Source organism: Oreochromis aureus, linkage group 13 (genome assembly GCF_013358895.1).
Source record: "Oreochromis aureus strain Israel breed Guangdong linkage group 13, ZZ_aureus, whole genome shotgun sequence".
Taxonomy (NCBI): domain Eukaryota; kingdom Metazoa; phylum Chordata; class Actinopteri; order Cichliformes; family Cichlidae; genus Oreochromis; species Oreochromis aureus.
The window spans coordinates 27,663,915-27,681,962 of record NC_052954.1 but is presented as its reverse complement, the minus strand read 5'-3'; the positions used below and the strand labels follow the sequence as shown (position 1 = coordinate 27,681,962).

The window sequence follows — 18,048 nt, the reverse complement described above, 5'->3', positions numbered from 1 at the left end:
TGTGAGCTACAGTTGTTTTCATGGCCACTAAACATCTTAAAGCTATTTCATTTGCTCTGAATATAACAATGCCTGTTCTGTTGAGCGTAAAACCCAGAAAGTTTGCCGACAGTAAAAGAAACTTGGTGTTTTAGTAATGTGGTGGAGATGAAGTGCAGAGAGAATTGAAGACATTATTTTCAGACTTTGAACCTGCGTGCTTCTGTTTTTGATTTACGGCTTTAATTAAATTCAGTCCTGTCATCATTTCTGTCTCTACAGGGCACCGTCATCATCATCGCCAACCACGGAGATCGGATCGATATTCCGGCCGGCTCCATGCTGGAAAACAAAATCGTATCCGGCAACCTCCGCATCCTGGACCACTGAGGCCTTCTTCACCCTCATCTTGTGACGTAGTCCCACGTAATCCCTGTCATGTGACCCATTTGACATGTTGACCCGACACCAAAAGATTGTGAGAGGATATGACTTTTTCCCCTGGAGGCTGAGTGTGATTGCATGTGCAGTGCTACCCTGCAGTCTCAGCATTAAGAAGCAGTTCGCCTGCTTTGATGGTTGGAAGTAGCTGGGATATACTACCCTCTGCAGGCTGTTCATCACATAACCTTAAAAAGTATTACTAATGAACTAGTCTTAGCGATCACTTTAAACACTTTTATCCAGATTAGAGAGGAAACTACTCACCGTTTGTTTTCTTTTTCTACTATATTGATTTTGACTTCAGTTGGCCAGAAAATAAAAAATAATATATTCTAAACAGGTAGGGATAATATACTGATATACTCACATATTATTAGGGACACTAGTGGGAGTACAGTTTGGAGAACAAATTAGATTTTGGGTTTTTTGCACTGCTAATGCAATCACAAAGATTGTAATGCAAACCCAGCACAGGGTCCTGATTTATCACTGAATTCAACAATACAACAGGAAAAGATGTCTAGCAGTGCAGAAAGGACTTACTGGTAAATCAGATTTATTATAAACCAAAGTGGAAATGCAGCTCTTAGCACTGGTTTGGCGTGTCAGCAGTTTATTCCACAAACTTGCCCTCAGTCTACCCTCAAATGTAGCAGGTAACGGAGACAAAGTGGATACAAGCACCAAAAACGTTTGGATAGAGAAGTCAGTTGAATTCTCAACTTCACAGCTTAAAAGCTTCTTCAGAACTTGTCTCATTTCTAACAAAAATATTTTATAATTGAAACATTACAACACTGGTGTTTATGATAGTATACAAACACTGAGGGTACTTTTAAGGTTTTCTGATATTTTATAGAGAGAGAAAAAGATTCTCTGCATTCATTTTCCAACAGAAACAGAACATTTGGTCTGATTTAGCGACTCTTATGCGTCCAAATTACCAGCACCATTAAAGAAAAGGTACTGTGGTTTATACAGCTGTGTCTGAACATTTAACTGTCTGCCTGCATTCATCCAGTGAGAATGAATTTACACTTCATGTATTTTACAACAGTGAAAGCTCCTTTTACCCTCGGTGCACACCCATCCTGTCCATCCTGCAACCTTGCGCTCCTGTTAGTAAATTATTCTGAATCAAAAGTTTATAAATGACACAAAGAAGACTTCTAAATAGGTAGGGATCTAGGCTCAGTGGACTCGGTGTAATTTGACACTAAGATCATTTAAAATCGTCAAGTCTAGATGACTTCATCTGGCAGGCCTTTTGAAAATGAGCTTTTAAATGGATAATTGACTTTACCACAAAAGACTTTGGTACTTGTATCCACTTGTGTAACGTGTCCCAGGAGTACAAATTTGTCTGCTGCACTACGAGGATGGACCGACCTCTGTAGTACCATCTGCTCAGCTGTGACGCCGCAGAGAGTGCTGAGAGCATTGTTAATGGAGGCGAAGCTGCTCTGCTGCAGAAACTGAATGATATAATTTCTAAATAACGCCTTTATGCCTCATGTTCAGTAAAAAACCCCAAAAAGAAACCGTATAAAGCTTTTTCATCTCGGCACATTTTTTGTCCAGAATGCTCTGAGATTGTCTGATGTTATCGGATCAACTGATTGAAACGATCAGTAACATCAATATAACCAGCTCTCCAGTTTATATAGTATTGATGTAGCTGGCACAGACTTCTCACTGACTTTAACTGCATTACCAACCACAAGTCAGTCTTTGCATGTGTGTAAAAACACTCAATAGAATGACTGGAAACATGAGAATAAATGGCAAAGGCGACGGATCGTTACGCATGTGGCTCAAGTGAAGCTTGGCTTTCATTAGTTTCAGGTTTCACTAGTGTCATATCACCGTACCCTCTCAGTTTATTGGCTTCAAAGGATGAAGACCCAAAGATATCACATTTCGAGCTGCGTTCAGATGGAAATGTGACTTTTATGTCTCTCCTGCTGATTTTTCACTATGAGCCGCATCTAAAACGCGTGAGTCGTCATTAGATCTGTTGTTTGCATGAAGCTTAAACAGCTGAATTAGTGGAGCCCCGAAGCCCGCAGCGACGTCTCTGCTGAGAAATAATTGGGTAATTTTCTTCAGAAATATGAAAACTGTGACAGAACATACTTCCACTGCATAGAGTCACATCTCTAGTTTTTGGCTCACCCGAGCTTCTGACGCCTGTTCTCGTTCATGATGAATGTGAGGATCCAGGTACCAATACTGCGATATGAGATTTTCTGGGACGGGATGTAATTTTAAAGCGAAGGCCTTTATTCGTCTCTGTGTGGAGTAGCTGACGAGAACATCACATTGTTGTGTATTATTTTTTTCCTTTGTATCCGGTTTGTTTTCACCTTCATGTCGTGTGAAACCTCAGCGTTTCTCCTGTTTCTCTGCCCATCCCATCACTCAGCATTATTCCTTCAAAGACACGAGGTGCGTGTTTTCTGCAGTGTTGGGGCACACACACATACACATATACATATACATATGTACATGTACACAAAGTTTCAATGTGAGTATACTCACATGTGAGTCCGACCCATGCGGACCGAGAGCCCGAAAGCAATAAGTGTTGATCTGTGACAGCGACGAGGTCTCAGCCCAGACCGCTTCTGCCTCCTCAGAGGTGAATAAAGTGCAATATGAAATACCGAATGTGTGTACTGTGTCATCTGTCCATCAGTCAACTCTTGAGAGATGTCGGCACAACATTTATTAATGTTTCTGGAAGGCCCACCTGGTGGCCTCTGAGTGTAAAAGCACCAGAAATCATGTGTGTGGAGCAGTCAGGGTATTAATTAATAGTTCATGAACTCAACTCATGAAAAAAAAAAGCAAAATGTGCAGAAGCAGCTGGTTGACTTTGTCTAAAATCTCTGTATTTAAGAGATACCAACTGACCCTGAACTAGGAACTAGGGTTGGACTGTCTTCTTCCGGCTGTTGATTCAAGGTCAGTAGAACAAAAATGAGACTTGTGTGGAATCAACAGGTAAATATGATCAAGCTATTTCCTCTCACTTCTATTAACTTGTTGTGTAAACCTTAGTTTTTGTTTCAGTTAACTCAAATTTTGTTTAATCATAACTTCGCACCGACGATGCAAATAAAACCCAGCACACGGTGAAATGTGTCACTTTTACACTTTATTGTTTAAAGTCGTTTACAAAAAAGTGTTTGCTGGAAACATTCATTGCTTTCGCCTTTTACAAGCACAAATACACTCCAAACAGGAGAGGAGGAAGAGCGAGTGGAGGGCGGGGGCGGGGTCAGGCCTGTGTTCGTGTAGAGAAACAGTACAGAGACGGAGGGAAGCCCTTAAAAATCACACACTTAATCCATGAAAGAAGACTGGGTTAGACAGGCAGGACACACATCTGAATCCAGATTTGACTTCTAACTCGTGAGGTATCCTCAGTAGACCTTAGCTATGTGTGTGTGCATGTGTGTGTGTGTCTGTGCACGTGTGATTCATATTCATATTTTCTCCCTGAGGTGAGTTAGTGTGTTGCACTCTGAGGATACTGATGGACATTATCTGGAGAGCTACTTAATGTGTGGACACATGAACACACATACAAACTGCACACATACAATCAACACGAACGTATAAATTACAGCTTCTCACTCACACACACACGCACTACTTATACCTGCAGAGACGAGTGTGTTCACGCAGACCTGAGGCTCTGTGTGAACAGTTTGGAAGTGACTGGTTAGTAAAGCTGCTTCATTTTCTGGAGGTTTCTACAGTTTGAGTGTGTGTCTCGTTCGAGTGAAGTGGGCGAACAGCAGTGACGTGACAGATGTGTGCAGCGGGAGAATCTGTGCTTCACATAAAGCTCCAAATATCAGGACCGTGGTCTCTGAGGCTAGCAAAAACTTTTCAAACAGCATCTGATAAAATGATCTGTAGTAGCTCATCCCGAGCTTTTGATCATAGCACGCAGTCTTCCTCAGCAGATGGAGTTGGATTCGGTTATTTTGCATCTCTGCTTTTCGTTGTTTTCGAGGCAGAGCTTCAAACTAGTTTCAAACTTCTTTTCCCCTCCGACTTTTAGCTCTGTATGATGTCATTCAGAGCTGACATCCCACCAGCCCCACCCACCTGGAGCTCAAGCCTGTTGTTTGCATAGCCAATCAGAAGAAAAAAGGAAAAAAAGGATAAAACTGCTCGTTTCATGGATGAACTGATGGGCAGAACCAAGGAACAGTAAAAGATAAGGATTATTTTGAACTGTGACTCATGCAAAGCTACTTTAAGAGAATCTCATCTGGAAAAGAGCATCTGTAGTGCTGCAACTTTTAAAAAGAAAAGTTTAGACAAGAAAAATAAAAAATATTTGTGGTTTAGTGCAAGTCTGATGTTATTAGAGGAATCAAATCTCAAGTTTAAGGTCACGTTTAAACCTCGTTACCTCTTCAGTCAAAGGATTATCAGACGGGTTGGCGGGCAGATATTAAATAACTAATCATACAAAACTAACCCGTGCACTGGAGCTGAAACAAAAATCTCTCCTTAAAAAGCTCTACACTTAGTTTGAACATGCAGGTATTGTTCATATTTAGTTTCTATGATAAGTAATTTCAATAATCTGAAGTTCTGAAGCAGTTTGTTATCCGCTTCCAATAACTCAATACAAAATTAATAAAAATAAAGAGGCATCATTGTGCAGTTTTTCCACTTTGTGTTTATCCCAAAAGTGGCTGTCTTGAGTCTGACTGACTCGTCTATCCTGAAGCTAAGATGTCAGCAGAGAGAAACATCCAACAGAAATCTTTCCTCTGATTAAGTCCCATTAAAGAAACTGTTTCCAGATTTATGCATTTATGTGGTTTAAATATAAAGATAATGGAGTGCAGTTGGTTGTTTAGGTCCTTATTTAAAGTGAACGCATCAGTGGAAGACAGTTTTCATCATATGTAGTAAAAGGTTATCTAATAATATATTATATTTAACTCAGAGCTCTACATTGGAAACAAACTAGAAAACGAGGCCTTTCCTGTCTGACACTTTATGCTCTACTCTTCTATTTTCTTTCATAAAGGCTTAAAATGACTGAGCACTATATTGAAAGAAATGTATATATAATAGCTCTCCAAGTTACTCTATTAACTATAAACTCACTTATTAACTATAAAGTTAATAATTGAAGCCTAACAGCTCTCGTGCTTGTTTTTAATCAACATAAAATAAAACTAAGAGCAGCCCTGATATCTGAAGCTCGACCTTGTTTGGAAAGCACAAGTTAACACGAAGCCCTAATGAGCGCACACGCGTGCATAAAGACAGTTTTGAAGCTTAAAGCCGTGCGTGTGTGTGTGTTTGTGTCAAACCTGAGTCAAACCACACCAGATGTGTTTGCATCTCCTGCTTTTTGTTGCTCGCTCGATGCGTAAGACAGACGGGACTTCCTGCACTGTGACGATTCACACGAGAGGAGGAGAAACCTGCTGAAATGACTTCAACTGCCTCGGTTTGCATACTTTTAGGTGTAGCTGAACAAATAGTGCATTGATTTTTTTCTAGCCTCCAGTAGGGCACGTGACAAGAAAAGGATTTTAAAATACTGGCATAAGTGCAATGCTGTCAAAAAGACGTCAAATACATTCGGAGCTCAATACTAATACCGATCAGAAAACCGTACTGCATCTGGCACAGTAGTGATCTTGCTTTGACTGTGCAGGTGTGCCTCAGACATCCCAGTTATCACGCAGAATAAACCAGACACTGTCCACACATGAAAAGCATCTGACCAGAGGGGTGTGCTGAGAAGCAAGGTCAACGTGGCCGCCAGGCTTTCTTCAATAATATAGTCTGCCCAGTGCATTCACTTCTATTCACTGTAAAAGATGGCTGAAAACCGTATGCCTGCATTCGTTTTGGTAGCCAGCAGGGGGCGACTGCTCTGTTTACAAGAACACTTTCTGGTTGTATTGAAGTCAACACTTTCCTGATACCTTAATGGGCTCAGTTGCTGGTTTCAGGTCACATATGCCCCCCATATGCTTTCAGGTCAAGCATAAAATTACTATTTATACATGTCCTGCATCACCAGCTGAATGCAAGAACTCCCAATGACAATGCAACGCATTGTCTTCCTTCACCAGTTTTATTAAAAGGTACTCCTTCCTTCAAAACATTACACATAATGTAGTCTGGAGCAGATGATGTCACCAGCATAACGTGCCATGTGATCTAGACATGGTTAACAGAAAGCCATCTTTGTGACTTAAAGTCTGACTTGAGGATAAAGATACCTCGCTGACCCACTAATCTTGGTTTGCAGTGCACCCCTCTGGTCTGGTTAGAGTGTGTGTCTGCAAGTGTGTGTGTGTTTGTGTAAAGTATAACATTAGCTACATGGCTGCGTAGAGATTCACTCACTTACCCACAAAGATATTTCACTTTAAAGGGAGGGAGCAGTCATTCAGGCCATTTGCAAAGATGCCTAGAAGACTTGGTTTCCCATAATGCTTTAGGAGGTTTCAGTTCCAGATCTATTGCTTTGCAAGTGAAAAGGCTGTGGTGATGGCTAATGAGAGAGAAGAATAACTGAGGGGTTTAAACACACGATGTGAGAGGACGGGGTGTATAAATATGACAGATCTGAGTGGTGAACAAGGCAGAGAGAGACAGAACAAAACCCTCAGAACACACCTAAAACTTTATATCTGGTTAACAATATACTGAAGTTTCAAAATAAAACGCTTAATAGTATTGAAGTTATCTGACAGATAAAGGATGAAGCGATGCTCCAGGGCCATAAATAAACATCTTCGTTTAAATTAGCTCTAAGAGATGTACACAGATGTATAATGCAACAATAAACATGAATAAAACCGCAGGTTTGTGCTGCGGTGTGTTAGTAATTTAGATAAATACTGTTGAAAGTCCTTTCCAAGAAACAAACGCAAAAAAGGTTTGAGACCCAGCAGTGTTCTTTGTTTGGTTTTTCTGTCTCTGGTTTCACATGAAAATATAGAAATCTTTGTCGTCATTCATGAAAAAGCAATACAAAGGTCACTTAAAAATGAGAGAGAGACAAAAAGTCCAGAAAAAAACAGATCTGGGAAGGTCCCCGTGTTAAATACGGGGTCAGCGTCCAAATAAAACCTCCAAAGAATGCTGGGAAGTTCCCGCCGTTAGTCGAGGGGTCCCTGGAAGATGAGTCTGACGTAGCCCTGCTCGCCGCTTAGCTGCTGGGCGCAGAAAGGGCAGGCGGCGTGGAAGGTGTGTGTGCCGTGAGGAAGCGGGATCTGACTCCAGAAGGCCGCAGTCTTCTCCGAACAAACGTGGCCGCAGGGGTTGAAGGCATGAGTAGGCGGGGCCGCGTCCACGTAAAAGCCCGCCTCGCAGCCCAGCCACAGGGCCACGTACGGCCCTTTGGTTCTGCACATGGGACACTCCCTGAGGCGGCCTTCCCGGCCCTCCCTCTCCTCGCGGTGGTTGCCCCAGTTGTGGTAGCCGTGCACGTGGCCGCACTGGAGGTAGACCCAGGGCTGCTTCTCGTCAGGTGTGTCTTTGCGACGCATTGAGGGGAAGGCCAGCGTGTTGAAGCCCACGGGACACTGCGGGCGGGCCGCGTTGATCTCCTGCCGCAGGGCCTCCAGGTGTTTCAGGGTGGGAGTGCGGGCCAGGCCTTCGGCAGTGCGCCACAACAGGGTGGCGCCGCAGAGGTCGATAAGGGAGCCGTCAACGAGCTCCTGACTCTCCATCTCCACCTGAAAGACAGAGGAAGGGTAGCAGGTTATACCCAGAGTCAAAATTAGACAAGACTGAGATTTTTACCCCCAGGTAAGGAAAAACTTGCTTTCAACAACTTTCTTTAAAGCTAAACAAAAAAAGTGGAAAGGTGATGATTTATTGTGCACAGAAGACATTAATGACACCGAAAGCCTACAGCATTATGTCCGACAGGAGCTGATTAGGTAGTAGCGGCAAGATGATGAAGTGCTATTGGTTCTTGGCCTCCCTGAGCAAGTCCAATAAAAAAAATCCAAGAAAGGTCTCAATTGTCCCAAATTTAAATGTTTTTCAGCACAAAGCAATAATTAAAAAAATCATAACTGGATTCAGTAACAAATGAGATTGCTCACAAAAGTAAAAGTTAACTCTTTAGCATATTTTATGACCCTTAAATATCGAACCAATTTCTTCACCCTGGACAGGCTGCCGGTCAACTACCAAGCAAACACAGAGACAGACGACCAATTCAAAAACACCACTAATGTGTCTTTGGAGAAGAACAGGAGGTTTAAAACAACAGTTTTGGTGACAGTGTAAACTACTGCATTGCAGTGAGCCTATACTTTAAAATTTAACTGAACACTTAAGGATCTGTGGAAAAAAAAAAATCTCTTTACACCCACAGAGTCTCCCAATAGTTACCTTTTCTGTTTTTCAGTTAATTAAAAAGGTTGTTTGTCTTGGTCCGTGTAAATGCAAATCCACACTGAAGTTTATTGGAAATTCTGACCTTTGACCAAGTCATGTTTACTAATTTCATTTGTTTTTATTGTCATTTTATTGTATGGTTGTAGCAACCTAGTACTTTACTCACTATAGCTACTATTCAAATGAAAGGTTTTCACATTCTGAAATTCGTTTTTTCTTACAGCAGCTACACTCCTGATCCAAATATCCTGTGGAACACATGAAATTTTACATAATTTTCAACAAAAATATTAAAACGTGTTTGTTTAGAAGAAGGTTGTTAGGTTTTAGCATTTGTGCACCATGCAGGATTAATTTATCGTTTTCCAAATACAGCTGGTTTTATTTTAGTCATTCAAGCTTTTGCATTTAGTGACCTCTCCTGTGTGTCTAATGCCACGCCTCTAACCCAGTGCATGCTGGGATACGCTCAACCCTGAAGGCTGTAAGAGACATGAAACACTGGGGCTTGCAGGACCTGTCTGACCACAGTAGGTGGCAGCGTAACACAAATATCTACATGTCTCCCTCTGACAGATGTGGGTTTCAGGGAGGGAAGTATGGGGCTGACAGCTGGAGACAACATGGCATGAGGAAATTGAAATGACGGCGGCAGACGGGGCAGGACAGAGAGCTGGTGGAAATTTTGGTGAAGTACAGTCTCGAAGTAAGTGCTCGGATTGGCTCTGTAAGATCAGACAGGATGGGAAATTCCATGTTGAGATAACCAGAAGACACCAGGGTGAGGGCAGGGTGAAAAAACAAAGCAAAACAAACCAGGAGACAAACAGAAAAAAGGGAGAGAGAGAAAGGGAGGGAAAGTGATACAATAAGTGATACAGAGATGAGGGTGAAGTCAGCTCCCAGACGTTTTGATGCCATCAGTCACCCTAACACTGACACTGAGGTCACCCCGTGATTCAGGGTGAACAGATTTACGTAGCGGCAGCATTACATCACCGCTGGCTCATGTGTCCCTCCTGGTCTGTAACCTTCATGTATGCAGCAAATGTTTGCTGAGCGCATGTTGCGTTATTTATGTCAGTAATGCCCTTCTTCTGCAATAACACAGAATCACATCTGCACAGTGAAATCACACACTCTACTTTTATCCAGAGGAACACACTGATCAAGTTAAATGATGAAACATAATAGAAATACAGCTGAATTCTGATAACCTACATAAATGTGATACTCATTACAAATACGTCTACAGTATGTGGGCTTCTTTTTAACGTATAAATGCAAACAGATTAACAAATAAATGCCTCTGTGCTGGTTATCGTCTCATATGTATCACTGTGAGGGTCACTGATAAAACACATTAAACTGCAATACTGAACTTAAAGTAGATTATTATACAATCATCAGGATATAATATTTACCACTGTACTACATACCTACATCAATGATTTAAGAAAATGTTGGTGATAGCAGATTAATATAAAAAAACATACATGGTCAAATTCATGAATTAACCAAACTGATCTTCTGTTATTAAATGTGTCACAGCTAACTCAGACTTTGAAGAAACTCTTGACCTACATTTACTATTTATGAACAAACACAATGTGTAATACATGACTACAATAATAGCCTGAGATAATGTCCTCCCTTTTCATTAAAGCCTGGATTCGATGCAGAAATACCGAAGCACAGAGGAAAGATGCACAGTAGAAACGCGGATGTAGCTTCTGGGTCTGAAAAGTAAAGCCAACCTAGCAGCACCTGACTCAACCTCAGTAGACACTTTCCTAATTTATTTTCTCAGCGAGTCCCTTCAGATCACACTGATTAAAACATTAAGTCCATTTTGTATATTTGGGCATTCCAAGTTTCACAGAGGATTATCCAGGGTTATCCTCATTGGCTAACATCTTGAGTCGGTGCAATGACTCGGTTGCAAAACACCAAAATGGTGACAGCAAACATCCTCACTGCAAGACTTCAGAAAAAGTCTGCATCCATCATAAAGGTCGATTATAGCCCCAAGCAAAAAACAAAAGTGACATCACAACTGCTGGTGCAAACTACACTTGGGTGTTGTTGTTTTTAAACATTATTTTTTTTGGCATTTTTAACTTTATTGGAGATTTTTTAGACAGGAAAGTAAGGAGAGGTCACAAAAAAACTCCCGAGACTTGAGGCATTTGGTCATTCAAACTCACACTCACTGTTGTTGTGCACCTTTTGTAGTTTTTTTAACCTGGTGGACTACATTCACCTTCAGAGTAAAAGCTGCAGCCAACACATTAGAAAATGCTCATCTTTTAATTTGAAGGCGAACTGTCCCTGTTTGCAGTTTGTTACACAATTTCATTCCTGCTTGGAGAGCAGCTGGAGAGTTTTCTTAGACAAGTCAGAGTTTTCCATAGAAACTATGGGTGACTGCGGAAATCTGCAAGGGTCCATAGAAACTTTAAGGAGGCCAAGTGGTTGGGGAACATACATTTTCCCCTCATTAATGACGGACGAGTTACCGTCAACGTGGTTAGTAGTATGTGACTGTGAAACCTCAGTACTAGCACTGAATGGTGAAAATGACCATCGGCTCACTGTTTATTTCTGTTCTTACTGTATATTGTCCTGAATGGTCAATATTATGGTCATGCAGCGACCATAATACAGCCTTCAAACTGCCCGATTTGAACCTATTAGTAGAGTGATCTCTGATGGAATAGAGTTAACAGCAGTACAAACTGCTATAGTCATTTATTCTGAGACTGAATTGCATAACATTGCCTTTTATTCATTTTGAGGCATTGTTTCGTTTTCCTTTCCTTTTAAAAAGTCCCGGCATGGATTAAGATCGTCTGTGAGCCGATCCTCACCCTCAGGCTTTATGTTGCGTACTCCAGCTTTTCAGCTGGAACAACTGAGAGTTCAGAAGGTTAAAGAAAACCCTGTATTTATAAGGTAGCTTCTTCTAACCCACTTTAAAAGAAAGACAGTTTGAAGAAGTATTTGAAGTATAATCATGCTCAAGCTTAATGACATAAGGGCCCTCGGTCCATGTAAACATCGAGATCCTCTCACCTCCTCTCAGAGTTTAATTTAATTACACTGAAACCGTTAAATTATCAGGACAAAAGCTTGTATTAAACGCAGCAGGAGCTCAGACACTGTACTCCGATCATTTGTCATCCCTCATGAAAACCCCCCACAGCAACACTACCCCCCACTACCCCCCACTGTTATGTGTGTGTGTGTGTGTGTGTGTGTGTGTGTGTGTGTGTGTGTGTGTGTGTGTGTGTGTGTGTGTGTGTGTGTGTGTGTGTGTGTGTGTGTGTGTATAGACTGCACTGTAAGATATTCCTAATTATGTCAAACAGAAGGGCAAACCAGTTGCCCTGCTGGCTGACTCAATCCACCCAATAACCGAAACAAACACGTTTCATCTTCACCTCACAGTAACGGCGCAAAAAAGCAACCAAAAATGCTTCTGATGAATCTTTATCCCCGTCATCTCATTTAAAGATTACACACCGTGGAGCTAAACATTAAAGCAACAACTGAGGGGCTTTTGGCAAACGTGCTGAGCCAATTTATTCAAGACCATTCAATCACAATGTCCTTCATGTGTCAGCGTCCGCTACGGCAGAGCAGTTCCTCATTAAGAGAAGTGTACTTTAGACTTGAGGAAAGACGGAAAACACCATTAGAAGCCAGTAACATATTCAGTTTTCACCCTTTTCAGTCAAAAATAATGTTGTTGTTTAATAATTTAAGGTTGCTGGATGAGTCCAACGCTCAGTTTTTAATTCTAGTTTTGACATCGAGTAAATAGAAACCAACACCTAACTGGACTGAAATGACATCTGCTGGAAGGTTTGCAAGCAGTTTAACCCTGAACAGAAATCTGTAGGAGATGACTTAACTTTAAAGATGGAGGCTGTGCTGCCTCTGCCACTAAAAGATCCAGTCCAGGAAGCATTTAAGACAATCATGTTGTTGTAGTGATTCCCATCTACACTTTATTGTAGAAAAGATATCGAGAAGTGTGCTTTATGTCTTATTTTTGGCTAAGAAGAACTGGCAACAAAGACAAGCTTTTTAAACCTCATCCTGAATCACAGTTGCAAAACTTTTAAAGCACTTATTATCAGATTTAAAATTCATGTTAGGTCTGTTTCCTCATTTATTTAGATGGGACTGCATGGAGTCACTGCTGAGTAGCAAAGCTTCTACAATGGCAGTTATTTTTAATTTCCTGTACATGACGGCGTGTTTTTATTGCTTCATGCAGAGATGTGACTGGAGGCACAAAAATGCATTGAGCAGGTTTATTTCAGTTTCATCATGACACAAGATTTCATTTCTCTCTTTTGGTTTAACATTATTCATCAAAGGCCAAAACAGAATAAATGACTTATAAAAGCACACATGTATAGTCAGCTATTTATTCATTAAATTCTAATCTCAACAACCAAGATTTGCTCTCCACTAAACAGATTTTGGCCTGTTTAGGACTTTAATAAAAGAAAAATAGTTCATCTAAGTGGGGTTTACTAACAAACTTAAGGTATATTTTTTTAAAAATCACAGAGAAAATATGGTAATTTTAAAATGAAATTCATGTTTTTCTTTCTTCTGTATCTCTGTGTAATAGCACATACAACAAAACAACAATGGGTGTAATCTTTAAAACATCCACCAGGGCTCCAACATCCTCTTTAGAGTTAAGGCTTCTTGTTGTAGTCACATGTTAAAGAAACATGTTTTAAGAAAGTACAAGTTATCTTTGCAGTAAAGTCTCACAGCCTTTCATTTTGTATAGTGAATGTTACCACAACTGTAGCGACGCTGAGAATGAAAGAGGACTCCACCTGAGCAGTAACCACTCGTATGTGCTTCAGGCAGACAGTTTAAACACCATCATGCTTTGTTACCGTGCATAATGAAAATATGTGCTGTCCCGCAGCTGGCAATACAAATGATCAATCAGCTGTGAAATAACGAGTGGATGCTGTAGAGGTGGATAACGCACAGGCTGGTAAGTGTGTGGATGGGAAAGGGCAGGTGGAGATAAGGGAGCTGTTAATTTGTGGAAAGACTTGAGAGCAGGTGGGACACTCGATAAAGGGATGGATTAATATTACGGCTGCTGACTGTGTGCGCGTGGCTGATGATATACATCTTGTGGAGAGGAGGAGGAAGAGGAGAAGAAACAAAGACCTAATGAAACATCCCAACAGCCTCGTAAATCCAATCAGACAACTGTCCACACCGCGATTGGCTGGGAGACTGTGACCTCAGCAGGAGGATCCCTTACATGGTCTTGTTACAAACAGCTTTGACAGGAGGGGTTGCTGCTATGGAGATGGCATCCCAGTGACCTCCTGGTGGGTGTTAAGCTCTGACTGACCTCCTGCTGCCTGAGTGACAGCGCTGCTATGTGATTGTGATGAAGTATGAGATGCTGTGATGGAATGCGTGCGAGGGAAATATGTTTTGCGGTTAACTGATTGACACGAAGCAGAGAGACTGAAAATGCATTCACCATTTTAATCACAGTAACTCGTGATACATTTCCCACATTCAAGAAAATCACAATATTTGTGATTGTAGAAGAGAAAATTACCTCTAAAAAGGCAAAGACCAAGAATTGTGCATTTACTGTTTGCCATGTGGTTTTCAGTTTGTGTGCTTTGTTGTTACCCAAAACCCCCCCCCCCCTGCCCTATGGGTGGTTTTTACCAGGCCTGCGATGATTTTTCAAGGTTTTCATGTGTTTTTTAGCAGTGATTAAAACAGGTTAAAATGTTCAAATCAAAATAACTGGGCTATATAATAAAGTTTTAACATTTAGATGCTAATAATCACTGAACGTGTGATGATGTTTGTGCAACATTTATGCAACTTTTAGAACTCGCTGATTTTCCTCGCCCTTCATATCTGGACTGTCCCCCCTTGTGCTCCTCAGAGTTTCTTCTTTTAACCTGTATATTTTACTAATTACTGTGACTATTTCCTGACAACATTAAAAAAGTGGAAATATGCAGGAACTCATAACTTTTGGGCAGAATTGACTATTTTTGGTGACAAAGCTTGGCACTAACTTCCTTGATTGGCACAGGTTGCTAGGAGTTAGTGGAGACCAAGCTGAAACCTGTGGAGCTGAAAAATGACAATCCACAGTGTCAAAAATATTGGCAACCACCAGTGCTGCCCCTCAGCTTCCTAGTAGACACTCCTATTGTGTATTTTTTCAGAAAACTTGACCTCAAGGTCAGTGAGATTCAAACTTGTATGAAATTTTAAGTAGATACACCTATGGAAAAAAGATTTAAAAGTTTTGCATGTGTTCCTACCATCTTTCCCCGTTGCTGTGCTGAGCGCGTTTCTCGCAGGGTGAAGACATTGCCGCAGACTGAGATCTCCCTCCAGACGCCTGGTTTGGAGTCCTGGCTGAAGCCGTTGCGAGGGTGCATCACCAGCACGCCGTTGGTGGTCAACCCATCCATCTGACCATCAGATGTCTTCCACTTAGCAGCTTTCTCCTGAATGAAGCAAAAAACACGCTGATATTCATATGTGTTCAGCAGCCCTTCATCCAACCTCCTATCATTTTTAGCAGACTGAGCTCGAAAACAGTCAGTTTCTCTTTCTCTACTGAGCATGTGTGAGTTTAGTGTTGCCACCAAGAGCACTAACAGGACACCATCAGTTGTTGTCCTCTGCTGTCAAACAATGACAAACTAAGAAGGACAGTAAAAAAAAAAAAAAACGAAAAAAAAAAGGGAAAAGTAAAAGCAGGTTAAAGGTTTTATAATAATATGAGAGCACACGCTCTATGACACATCTTTCATGTCTTGTTTTCCTCTTTATCCTGTGGTTCTTTGGTCTTTCCTTCTCTCATCCTTCTGCCTTTTTGCTCTCATAAACCCGCCCACACGTGTCTGAAGCTCCAGATGAAACACTGCTCACCCCGAGGAAGATGCTCTTGGAAGAGTCGAAGCCTGCGGCGTAAATGCGCGCTGTGTAAGGCGGCGTGCGCTGGCACATAATGCGGCAGGCGAAGCGGGAGATGGTGCTTTGGACCGACTGAGTGTCTGCGTTACTCTGGCTGCCTGCCACTGTGTCCGTCACTACAAAGTCTATTGGACTCTCTGTGGATCGACCGATCTGGAGAAGAGAGATGGAAAGATTAGCCCACAATGCTTTTCAGCGATGTGATAATATAATGATGCATTACCTCAGGGGAAGCTGGTAGGATGAAAAACATAACAGAAAATGGAGACAAAAACTGCCAAATGGATGCAGAATGTGTCCAGGATGGAATCCATTAGGAAATTAGAAATATATAAGCCAAGACAGTTGGATAATCTTTAATAGCAGACAATACGCAGAACAAAGACATGCTTTATGACTTTTAAGTAGAGTCAAGTTGCTTCACATGCATTGCAAACTTGTATAAAACCCATAAAACCCCTAAAGATGAGTACTTTCCTCCCTGATAGCATCAACAGAGTACCATAAACACCACACAGGAAAGCCGCAGTGTTAGTGTTAGTCAAGAAAGAACACAATGACTTTGGAGAAATTCTGTGTTAATAACTTTAACGATGCAGTAATATCTTTTGTCCAAATCTGACTAAGATGAATGATTCATGATTGGTTCATTTTATTACTCAACACAGTGAGATCAGGACGCAGTCAGTTCCAAGAATGAATGTCACCAGATGGAAAGAAGTCATTATGTGACATGGCTGAAAGCACCAGCAGAGCAGTAGACTGTTTTTTCCAAGCTTAAGGAGACTCACCAGTTAAGGTCATCAGACAAAAAAAATAAAATAAAATAAATAGAAATTTTAACATTTACCATTTCATCAAAACTCCATCTGATGTAAAGATCATTTTATATCCAAGCATGCATCCGTTTTCTGCTGCTTATCCATGTCTGGGACACAGGGACTCCAGTCTAAGCAGAGATGCCCAGGCTTCCCTTTACCCCTCTTCTGGTGAGGACACTGAAGGGCTCCCAAGCCAACTGAGAAATGTGTTGTCTTCAGCAGTTCCTGGACTTGCCTCTTTCTAGTAGGACATCACTTAAACCTCCTCCTTTCAAATGACTAAGCTTGCATTTGGGATCTTATTCTTTCTTTCATAGATCGACCAATAAATGAACAGTTCTGCCTTTTCTTATGTGCAGCTTAGGGGGGCAGGGATTACACCGCCAACACCTCAGTGAATACACAAAGCACCGGACCACCATGGATCCTTTTGCAGGTGGTAAACTGACAGGATGGTGGAGTCAAACATCACTTGAGCTGACAACGAGCCCTTCCACCAAGGCTCCTGGGTAGTTTCCTAATCTGGGCAGTACTTCTAAGGTTTTTTTTGTTTGTTTTTGTTTTTGCTTTTCATTTTTTGAATCGCAGCACGGTGGCACGGTGGTTAGCACTGTTGCCGCACAGCAAGAAGGTCCTGAGTTCAATTCCACCATCAGGCCGGGGTCTTTCTGTGTGGAGTTTGCATGTTCTCCCCGTGTTTGCGTGGGTTCTCTCCGGGTACTCCGGCTTCCCCCCACCGTCCAAAGACATGCAGCTTGTGGGGATAGGTTAATTGGATAATCCAAATTGCCACTAGGTGTAAATGTCCGAGTGAATGTGAGTGCGAATGGTTGTCCGTCCCTGTGTGTTAGCCCTGCGACAGACTGGCGACCTGTCCAGGCGCCCGCCTCTCGCCCTATGACAGCTGGGATAGGCTCCAGCGCCCCAGCGACCCTGAAAAGGATAAGCGGAAGCGAATGGATGGATGGATGGATTTTTTGAATCGCACTTAGTCTGGCCCCTCACCCAGGACCAATTTGCCTTGGGAGACCCTACCAGGGGCAAGTTGCCCCCGACAACATAGCTCCTGGGATCACACGGGCACGCAAACCCCTCCACCACGATAAGGTGGCGATTCATGGAGAGGTGTTACATTAAGGGCCTTTTTTAAAATTAAAAACATTTATACATTTACATTTGTATACACCAGTGGTTCTCAAACTGTGGCTCATCCAGGGGGATGTGGACTATACAGAAGATTTTTGTATAGAAAATAAACCAAACTCTAATGATGCTTTTGTGCTGACTTTTTAATATTAACTAAAATTCAGCTTTGCTCCTTGTTTATTGGTGACTTGATATGGACAGAGCTCAAAAAGTTTGAGAATCTCTGGTTTATACT

The 18,048-nt window shown here is 41.7% G+C and overlaps 2 protein-coding genes across 7 annotated transcripts in view; one reads left to right on the top strand and one right to left on the bottom strand.

Moving 5' to 3' along the window:
• ugp2b (UDP-glucose pyrophosphorylase 2b) overlaps positions 1-3,093 on the top strand; it is a 40,337-nt gene extending 37,244 nt beyond the window's left edge. For both annotated transcript variants that reach the window (XM_031745579.2, XM_031745577.2), the window contains exon 10: positions 262-3,093. In XM_031745579.2, the coding sequence (XP_031601439.1) occupies positions 262-369 (108 nt within the window). In that variant the 3' untranslated portion in view covers positions 370-3,093. The remainder of the gene's footprint in view (positions 1-261) is intronic.
• Positions 3,094-3,563: 470 nt separating this feature from the next.
• Positions 3,564-18,048, bottom strand: part of peli1b (pellino E3 ubiquitin protein ligase 1b) — a 58,285-nt gene continuing 43,800 nt past the window's right edge. For all 5 annotated transcript variants that reach the window (XM_039621767.1, XM_031745590.2, XM_039621765.1 and 2 more), the window contains exons 5-7: positions 15,802-15,999; positions 15,186-15,374; positions 3,564-8,162 (exon numbers count right to left, since the gene is read on the bottom strand). In XM_039621767.1, coding sequence (XP_039477701.1) covers positions 7,584-8,162; positions 15,186-15,374; positions 15,802-15,999 — 966 coding nt within the window. In that variant the 3' untranslated portion in view covers positions 3,564-7,583. The remainder of the gene's footprint in view (positions 8,163-15,185; positions 15,375-15,801; positions 16,000-18,048) is intronic.